This window comes from Phalangium opilio, unplaced genomic scaffold (assembly GCF_054372755.1).
Source record: "Phalangium opilio isolate 3A_F unplaced genomic scaffold, DU_Popi_V2 ptg000031l_1, whole genome shotgun sequence".
Classification (NCBI taxonomy): domain Eukaryota; kingdom Metazoa; phylum Arthropoda; class Arachnida; order Opiliones; family Phalangiidae; genus Phalangium; species Phalangium opilio.
Window position 1 is genome coordinate 10682265 of NW_028324158.1, and position 10840 is coordinate 10693104.

At 34.4% G+C, this 10840-nt stretch overlaps 1 protein-coding gene across 3 annotated transcripts in view; it reads left to right on the plus strand.

Annotated features, from left to right (window-relative positions):
• LOC149690584 (uncharacterized) overlaps positions 1–10840 on the plus strand; it is a 42795-nt gene that overhangs the window by 22060 nt on the left and 9895 nt on the right. For 2 of the 3 annotated variants that reach the window (XM_089870142.1, XM_089870143.1), the window contains exons 2-4: positions 6507–6641; positions 8918–9040; positions 9290–9391. In XM_089870142.1, coding sequence (XP_089726268.1) covers positions 6518–6641; positions 8918–9040; positions 9290–9391 — 349 coding nt within the window. In that variant the 5' untranslated portion in view covers positions 6507–6517. The remainder of the gene's footprint in view (positions 1–6506; positions 6642–8917; positions 9041–9289; positions 9392–10840) is intronic. The other variant, XM_089870144.1, reaches the window with a different exon arrangement.

Consider the following 10840-nt stretch of genomic DNA (forward strand, 5'->3'; position numbering starts at 1 on the left):
TACAACGATACCTGTTAATTGGGGTTGCAATTAACAATCAGAATTAGTAAATGATGATAATTCTTTAGACACACTTCGTCTTAACTCTGGTTCTATTAGAGATACAAGAAGTTCCTTTCAGATGGTAATAGCTTTAAGTCTTCCCTTCCCAAACGCTACTAAAAACGTCACGTGGGGTTACAACAATCAGGGCAACAGTAATTCAGAAAATTAGCAAAAGATAAGATTATCTCTAATATTATTGAATTCCCCCATTTTCTAGCGCCATAACTGATAGGAAATTAAGTGGATATCCGCGAACAGTGTTGAGGAAATGATTTAAATTATTTGAAACTTATACTTAAAGTTAAGGCTATATAATAATTTATTTACTAATTTAGCTCTGTTTCAGTTAAAAGTTGGTAAGAAAAATTCCGCTTTAAATTAGTTCATTTTGGCACATTTCCATAAACGTATTGTTAGCGTTTAAATTTCTCTTATTTCCATGCACTCTTAGGAAGTCTTTCTTTTACTTACTTCCCCTTTCGCACTTCCTAGAAACTTAAATAAATATATGTAGGGGCTACGAACCATTGCCTAAGTTTAAAAAGAAAAAGGATTTAAGCATTAGACATGCTAGAATGACGTTACATATGAACTATTTAGAATAGCTAAAAAAAGGATGCTAAAAAGTTCTTCCTTCTAAAGTTTAGCTCTCTAAAACCATGAACAAGCAACCACTTTTGTGACGTGTGACGACTTTCAAAGAGTTTTCTTTGAAATTAAGTATCACCCCACTTTCCAGACGTTTAGGACAACCGACATAAGCTGAAAGTCTTTGTCGATTCGTTAAGCCAAAAGAGATATTTTGTTTGAGAAGTTTTTTATATTTTTTTTCATTTGCACTTTAACCTATTTAATTTTTTGGCCCATTTAAAAATAGGCCAAAAATGTTTCCCCTCGCGTTGATTACCATAATAACCTTGTACCCTACGCGATATTAAAACCGTGCCAAAAATAAATTACAAGAATTCTTTATTAATATTTGCCAAAAATAAAATGGGGAAAATTAGCTAAGACTAATTTAATTATAAAATTGAGCATCGAGATGAATTTAATCTAATTGTTTCGCTTGTTACTAAGCAACACATGGTATGTATTTCCACCCTCGTTGTGTGGACGCAAAATCAATAGAAACGTCTAGTGAAATTCTCTCCCCCCCCCTGTGTTTCCGCCCCGTCTAAATTTTGATCCTCAGCCTCTTGTAATCCTCATCTCCAACGGAGACCATCTCATTTTAAGAGTACAATGCGTATGGGGTGTTAAAAGCCTGTGAAGTGAAGTAAAACGTAGCTTAGTTATTCCGTAGACTTGCCTTATCAGATACAAATGCAAGATGTTTCTTCCAAATATGAACTTCAAACATTACAGTTGTAAAATGTATAGCTTAGAAACTCCCATCGTCGCGTTCAAACCTCTCTCTTGCTCTCTAGTGAAATGATATATAGTGCCATGGCTTATGTTACCGCTGTCTAGACTAAAATGAATAATCAATTAAATCTTATACACGATAATCAACTTGGGTGTGCACTGAGGGCAACCTTAAATCCCGTACATTTCCCAATGTAAACTTACTATGAAACCAACACCCATTTTGCGCGTGCCATTTCCCACCTTCAAACTGCACGTGCTGCCGAGTTAACTTGAAATAAATGTTGATAGCATGCCTGATAATAGGATGGGTTTCGCTTCAGTGACAGGATAAGGTGACTACAGGATACGTGTGAAAACGTGGAAATACAGTGTCGGTTGGCAGTGTATTATGGGGGTTCTCCGCTTGATATCCGCTCTTAATTCGGCACCACACTCGGTTCGATGCGGGGGTGATGACCTCTTTCGCAGACAGAAAGAGGCTACGAGAACCAAGGGGAAGTTGGTTTGGGGAACAAGGGGCGGACATGGGCAAGGCCCCCAACAAATCGATGACTGCGTAATTGAAGGTTATGTGCCACGGGCTTTGGGTTTTATTAGTTTTGTGCAAACATTTCACGATTTTTATATGAGGAATTGCATTGGGTTAACCCATTAAACGTCCCAACAGTTTTTTATCAGCTTACCGAATGAACATCAGCAGTTTTTTAATAGTTGAAGTTGCTGAAATTTATGGTAATAAGATGAAAGAACGGTTGTTTTTAAGTGGACCTTTTTTTAAGAAGAATTTTTATTTTAGTTTCCTTTTGAAGTTCATTTTATTTTGAAGTCTTCGAAACTTCAAAGTTTAAAGGAATCGAGAGAAAAATCCTTTTGATCATCTGAAAACCCAATTTCTTACCTTTTAAATTGATATCAAATACTTGCCACTTTGATGTTCTTCTAAACAGGGTTTGAAAAATGGCAAGAAAATATTAAAAGTACTTCTTATACTTCAAGGGGTTGTAGGTCTATTCCGTAATTAGTAACCCTTAATTTTTACAAATATTTAGGAGAAACTTCAACTTGTCTTGCCGCGTATCTTAATGTTAGACATCGTTGTTATCTTATTTATTGAAGCAGACAATTGCAGACAAAATTATGTGAAAGCACTATGCATCTTCAATTCTGATACGAATTATCTGAACCATAAACAACCCCCGGCAACACACAGAAAAAAAATATGAATAACTACAAATTTGTTAAATTTAATTACATTTCTTGAAACATGACTTCAGATTACAACTAAACAAAAATCAATCTTGCATATCAAATTTGCATCTGTTATAAGAACCTATTTGACGTGGAGAATTTCACCGTCCTTGTAAGAACTTCAAAATTACCGAAAACCAAAAACTTACTCCTTTTCAATGTCGTATCCATCCACTCCCTTAAACATGCATGTGAATTAAGAACCAAGATATGGTCTGCTGAACTTGGACGGGGTTTTAGGTACGAGTCTCATTTTAATATCTGGTCCGCCTGCCAAATGTAACCATCCCACGTTTCCTGTATTCGGAAAAGAAATTGGACTTCAATAGACCATTGCATTAATTACTTGCAAAGAAACCAACAACAGTCGCAGCAGGTTATTTCCCTTGGTGCAAACCAAGAGGCAACGTAAAAGGGCGCCCGAGTTCGCTGTACGTCGGGTGCTGCCTCTAGCGGTGCATGCGATGCTTCTTGGATGGTGAGAGGGAAATAAGTTACCCAAGAAGGTGACCTCCCACGCCCTGTTTCGTTTGCTTCTCTTCTGGAATTAATAGAATAGTCTATTAGGTGTCATGGACGGCTCTAGTTAGACTATGTGAAGGGTTAAAGGCTAAAGTGTTTCCAATGTCGTTGAAAATTCAGTCTTCAAAGTTTCTAAACATTTCGATAGTGATGTTAGTATCTGGCGTTTTCTCTAGACATCTGTCCCAAACAGCTGCGTTACTCCATCTCTTTCATTTATACGTACATTTAGCCTAGGCCTAACACGGCACAGGGTTTTGAAATGCATTGAAGGAAGCTCCTTTGTGCGCCTGTCATCTGTCACAAAATTAAACCCAGTCTCCTTCCTCCCACGCTTATGCAAAATATATAGTCTGCGCATAGTGAATTTCACTTAGGCCTAATTTAATTTTAAAAAATATAAAAGCATATGGACTCTCATTAAGAATGTATTTATGTTACTATGGAAACGAGTGTTGATTGCTGGGAAAAAAGCTGGAACAATAGTAGTTTAGGTTTACTATCAGAATTGTATAATTTTAGATGAATGACCCTTTCGAAGGTGTTTCAATATTACTTACAATAGTAATTTGGGGAGTTTTCTTTACCAGAAGTGGAATAATTCAGTACATTTGTGGTTTTAACTAAGTGTTACGAAACAGTTGTTTTAACGCCTTTGGACTCAAGAATTGTTATCCAGTATTTTTGTTATTTCTTTCTTTCTTTCCTTCCTTAAGGCTTAATTACTGTGCTGCCCATTTTGAGTTGAGCTAATTACGAAATAATAAAAGAGAGGTCTTAGTTGGGGCCTCTTTGAAATTTTTGCTAGCGATGTATATCGTTGGTTGTGTTGTACCCCTGGTTACCCCATAGCTAAGTTCATCAACGCATTCTCTATACTTTCTAGGGCATTTATATGAGGAAGGTTATCAAGATATGATGTATTGGGCCTCTTAATCTGCTAGCTTTCCATGTTAGAAATAAGAATGTGCATTTTATATCGTGTGTTAGAAATTCTTAACATAATCGTGTGGCCCTATTTTTTTGTGTTCAAAGATATCGTCGTGAAATGAGTGGAAATATTATGTTTCAATTTAAACTTTTAGATACACTTAGTTCAAAAATTTAAGCATTTTCCCCTTTAGCTTTTGTCTAGTTTTGAGAAGAATGTTGAACTATGTCCATTTGATTAAAATCAAACTTTAAGGATGATTGTTGATAGAATGTATTACGTAATTTTTTCTTAATTTAACAAATTCTACGATAGTTTATTTTCATTGGTTCGAAGAGAAATTGCGTAATCGTAAGAATTGGGTCGACACCAGTAGTAAAGGCCCCTTCAGACTATAGTCGGTCGGCTCGTTCATTTCCCTGTTCTGTTGTGAGAGCGGACGACTTAAGTGTCACATATATGATTTTTGAGCCAAGACATTTGAATATTAAAATGACAAAAACCGTGCCAAGATGCTTTAAACTTTTCATATAGCTTTGGTTAAGGCATAGCTCACTCGATCACGCTTCAGTAAGGCATGATTGAGTGAGCTATGGCTAAGAATGAGAAGCTAACGAAGTGACGCCATCTCGACACTCACTGCCAGCCAATCTTTTACCTATAGTCTTTGACGCGTGTCTAGTTAATCGAGCAAAACGACTTCACCGTCTGAATGGACCTTAAGCTTCTTCAGACTCGTGTGGAAAGCGGGAAGACTGTATACACATCACATCTTTATATTTTTTTAAACCGCCAAATGTATACGGTACGGTTGCTACTATAACTTAAAGAGCGTGTGTGTGTTAAGCCTAACTATAAATCAACTGCTTCAAGTGCTGTTTTAAGAATGTGACCCCATTGACTTCCGCCCTAGCCTCCTCGTCTTAGTCCACTGCTTACTAAGCATTTTCCATAAAATAACCCTCAAAATTAGGGAAGAAATTCTTCGTAAAGAAGAACTTCCCTTCCGCCTTTGAGTAATGACACGCCGTGTTAACTCCCCATACAAAAGAATAGGAACAAGGCGGATATGAGACATTAAACCATTTTGCTTAACCTGAACATGGATATGACAAAAATATATTTAAAAAAATCAATTTCGATACCAAGGCTTAAGGAAAATTTATATATTTTTAAACTCTAGCTGAAATCTGATTAGTCATAGAAATAGAATGTGTTTTAAAAAATTTCCTATAGGATATAGGTTAAACTGTAGATGTATAAGAGTCAAAACAGTGTCAACAACCAACACACAGCTGCTTATCTAGGTTCCCATAGCTTGAAACTTCACCTACGTGTCGTTGATTCTACTTCTAAAATTAAGGGTAAAATAAAAATGCCTGTCAGAATTTCTAAAAAAAAAAAATCATAAGCAGCAAAACACGTGCGGGTAAACAGTCACTGAAATTCTCGCGACTGGGGTTATAATTTGATACACAAAGCAGAGCTAGCTAGCTAGTTGGTAACCCTAAAAAAATATAATTAGTATATCTGGAGCATAGAGCATTGCACCGCCGTTTTTGGTATATGTTCTTTTATACTGTGTATGTATTCTTTGAAAGGAAGTCCTTTGTTCCTTGTCGTTGTGTCACAGTTTCACAAAGGCAACAGATTGCAAAAGACTATAAAACGGTGGTATTTACCATGGCCTGTTTTTAAACCACCCAAGAACAAATATTGTCGTTTGCTCCCGAAGTACTTTTATTGAAGTTTTAACTATTTAAATTTATGTTTTCTATTTTCTATTATATAATAATAATAAAGGTTAGTTAGTTGGTTATTAGGGATGACTCGCTATAAGTTGAAATGGCGCCAAAAATTGGTGTAGTGTGTGCAGACGAGTATTGCCAGACTTTTGTAAGGGTAATTAAACCATTATCTACAACAGACTGAAAAGCTTGTAGAATTCAGTTCGATTCAGCTTGAATCTGCTCTAATAACAAATTACTGTCAACCCTACCCTGAAGCCCTGTTAAGGTTAAGATAATGGGTTGTGGAAATTTCTCTAGCACCCCTTTACACATTTTCTCGTGGTCCATTTCAACTTCAGTGTACGAATAAAACCATTGGCGTCACCGTCTTCCTAGAACGTTACTCGAGCGCGAACAAACCATAGTTTTACAACCAACCTTGGTGGTAGTTGGTAGTACTTTAGAAAACTGTCGGTTTTCCAATGTAGAAAACCTGCTGTTTAACTTTCGTTTTATGGTTATGGTTTCAAGGTTCAAAACCAACCATCTTTAAAAATAAACTTTGCATGTTTATATCTATTCTAAATATTTTCCATTATAAAATAAAAAAAAATAATTTTCATTCTCTAAATCCAGTATTTTATTTTATTATTTTTATGTAGATCCTTGCAAAATGTCTGGAACGGCCGATTTACCTAAGATCCCAGCTGACTTCAAGAACGAACTTGCTAAGTTCGACCAGAACAAAATGAAGCATGCCGAAACCCAGGAGAAGAATCCTCTTCCATCGAAAGAAGGTAAGCAACTTTTATTATTAATTTAATTACTTTTAGCCTCATCGTTTCCTTCTCTCTAATTCTCCCTCCTCGAGGACCATGTACGCCAAAATAATTTCTGTATTAATAAGCCAACACGTCATCTCTCGAGAATTCCAGATCTCTTTGCATAAAAAAAATACCGTATTTTTATTCATACACCCATCCATCCTGTTCTTAAGATGTTCCCCCTCCCCATCTCTCTATGTAGGGCCTTTCCTTTGAATGTTTTTAGTGTTTTAGGCTAAGAGCAACTTTACTTTGAAATTTGGGTTAACGAAAGTGCTTTGAAGATTGAGCTTATAATAATAATTTGAGCTTTTGTTTAAGAGTGAGATAATATTTGTTTAAAGTTTTATTTAATTTATTTTCAACTTCAGTATTAAATTTTAATTGTTATTAAACGGTAACTCTCCTACTTACGCTCTACTACTATTGTAATAAAATTATCTTAAATAATTTGGTCCTTTATTCAGGGTTCATAAAAACCTGGAAAACTCAAGGAAATAAATTGTTGATAAAAAAACTCGGGGAAATTTAGAATTTTTAGTAAGTTCAGATAGTTAGGAAAATTTGTGAGTTTGAGTAAGTTTGCGATGAATGGCTTGCTTCAACTATAAAAAGCCCCTCCCGTTGTTATTACTCTATTTATTGGACAAAAACACCTGGAAAACTCGGGAAAATCGGTTTTCCAAAGGATGTATGAACCCTGTTTAGTAGTCTAGTTTAATCTTTTAATTTAATATTTTATGTGAAATAAGTTTTTTAACTTTAAGTCCCTTTAGTCGAATTAATGATGAATGTGCCACAAATTTCACGTCGATGAAGTTAATAATATTAAAAAATATATATAAAACCATATAATTTACAATTGCGGAACATCTTTCATGGCACTTTTATAATATCATTTCCTATCCAACCCTTTTGGTAATCTTCTTAGGCATTAACCAAACCAAAAGTCCCCATCCATACCTCAGTCAGATAGCGAAAAATAGATATACCGAAATCTTTTGTGAGGTTTCGCATTTTGGGCGGAATTTGATAATGGTTCCTTCTTTATGATTATACCGGGCTTTGGTAGGAGATTACGAAGCCAACCTCAAATCTAGCCATGCGTGTCCAGTTTTGTCTGTATTCATTGCCCAGTCACTGACCCCTTCCATTTTTCCTATAATATAATTTTCACACGGAGAGTTTACCATCTTCAGTAATGAAAATAGATGGGTGTAATATTACATAGGTGAAGCCTTTATATGTGGTGTAAGCTTATGATTAAAAAAATGTTTTAGTTACATTAGGCTTAGCGAAAGAAAAAAGCAGTTGAAACGCGTTGGTTGGCCCTGGACACTCGTAAACTGAAAATATGTATTCCAAAAATTAAGCCACGTTTTTGTAGTAGATGAGATTGTTAAGGAGATCTTTAGAAAGACAGTTGTGGTTTTTATATTTTCTTAGTAACTCTAAATACAGTCATATTCGTTGATACCAGATAATTATTTTGTTTGTCGAAAATATTTTTTATCAATCTCAACCATCTAATCTACTACATAACCATCGAAAGATGCGTTTGAAATACATATTGATAAATTAACTACCGATTTAACCACATCATTAAGCGATATTTTTTTTTAATGCGAGTTGTTTCAATCAGTGACTTGTAACTTTTTCACCCCTTTTGATTCGTCACAATTAATCCGTAGCAGCGTAACAAATTAAGTAGATAGTTTTGAGAATATTCTTTTATATTTTTTTCCCTAAGCCTTAATTTGAGCGGATGTGGTAGGTCACACCTTGTTGAAAAGTGCTTAGCAAGGCATTCTCTACAGGACTGTATTTTATTTGTTATCTTTTTGAAATTAAACTGTTGATAGTCATTAGGAAACTTTATTGGAAATATTCCACAGGAAGTTGCTGATTTTTTATTCAGTGTTGCTTAGATAATGTAGTTATCAATATAAAGCAGACGTTTGATTATGAAATATTTAAAAGATAATTGCGAAAGAACGTCTATGATTTATTAGATAAATATTTAACGTAATTTAATTAAGTCTAATTACTGAGGTTAAGAGTTCATTTACTCAAATTCCTCTTTTAAACATTCGTTACATGAAGACATCATATTCAAACCACGTACAATATTATATTTTGGTTTTGTTAATTGATGCACATTTTTGTCTGCATGATTTTTAAGTTTTTCGTGTATTTTTCGTTTTTGTTGCACGTTTTATTTTAAAACTTAAAATAAAAACGCACATCAGTGGTCGAGACTGAAAAAACCTTGAATCAAATGAGCACCATCCTTCAAAATGTTGAAAATTTCGAGCGAGGAAATCTGAACCACGCTGAAACCGAGGAGAAAAATTGCATGCCTAAACCAGAAGGTATTAATTTGATTAATTTTAAACACGTTATAATAATAATTATCAGATTTATTATTATTACAAACAAGACCCAACTTAATTGAAATTAGACATAAAAAAATATCAAAATCAAATGGGTTAATTACATTGTAAGCATGAATCTTATTGGGATGTAGATTTTCAACTTATGGTTTATTTTTATGCACCATTATGTTTTTATTTACTTCAATTCTCTTTTTCGTTTGGCCGCACTTTTTTTGAATCATTAAGACGTAGCCCAGGAGAAAGTCCTGGTTGATGTTAGGAATTTCAAGAGACACTCCCTTAAACGCACCGATACGGAAGAAAAAATTGTACTACCCAGTAATACTGGTGAGATCCCATAATAGGCTTAATTTAGGCTTAGCTTTATTACTTGCATAAGGCGCAAAAGTAGAAAATTAATAGTTTGCCCGCCTAGCTCTCCTGATTTAGAATATAAACAAAAGTTCACAGTTAAGAGCAAAAAGTGTACATCGTTCTGTTCCCAGGCTTTGGCTGTTGATGCCATGAGAAGCAAACGACCCTACTCTCAATCTACACGAGAGGAGAATCAGATCAGATTTTGTTTTTAAGAAAATAGTGCGCTATGTTGGCGATCCAAACGTTAATTCTTGGTACTAGAGCCAGCATCATATGAGCCTGTTCACGCATGTTCAATGTGCTACGGTCAGAGGGGGGGTCGACACTATTCTGAGAGCTAAAGGGGATTATCAATAAAGTATACTTTATTTTTATCTGTGAACTTTTGAAATAAATACTTCTTATTCTGTAGCTAGCTGGTGGTGGTAACAGATTGTCTAACTTAGGAGCTTCTGGAAGTATGGTACTTTTCTCTTAAACTGGTGGAGGGCTCTCATGGGGATAGTAGCAAACTTTTATTTTCTATTACCATAACGTTTTTGGTCGTTAAAAAATTACAGGCTATAGCTTAGTTACTATCACTTTAAATCTGTTTCTTCATTCTGTTTACTTCTTCCCCTTGAATACCCAGATCAAAAACATGATTATAATGTTTCAACAGCTTGGGAAATCGCTTAGGAAAAAAAACCATAGCGGAGTTAAGTTAAAATAGCTTTTGTGGTTTGGGTACACAGCTGTCTCTTTATGCTTATGGTGTTCAGATGTTCTTAAACGGCGTACTTAGTAATACAATGTATTAACCCTGTTTTTTTAGAAAGCCCATTGTATTATATATTTAAGCTTACTAATTAGTATTTACAACATGTCGCTTTAAACGTTAATTAGAAAACATAGTAACTAATTGCTTATTAATATAAGCTTTTGCGTTTTTTAATATTTAAAATATTTAAGTGTTTTTGTATTTTTAATTTGTGTTGAAATTAAGAATTGGTTTTTTGAAGTGGTATTGACAATATGGTTTAAAAGAAAAACTCCTACCTACCCTTTTACCATAATTTAATCGTTTTCAGCTCCGTTTAACATCAATTACATATAATTAAATTGAATAAAAAATTCATGGGGAGAACATTATTTTTAAGCGAAATATTTTTCCAGGAAATTTAAAATAAAATTGTTTACAGGTTCGCAACCTCAAAATAAGACCAAAAGAATTGTGATTAAAAGAGGTCTTTCGAGGTCTTTATCTAAAAATGAAGGTTAGCAGGCTCTAAGTTTTTTAGCCTGTTAATTTATATACAAAAATTGTAATATTTCCAAAGTGTTTTTGTAATTAACCTTAACACAATTTTGACTTAATTGCGTCTTATTTCGGATTCCCTTCATAACAACGTACATTTAATGAGTAATAAACTGTAATTT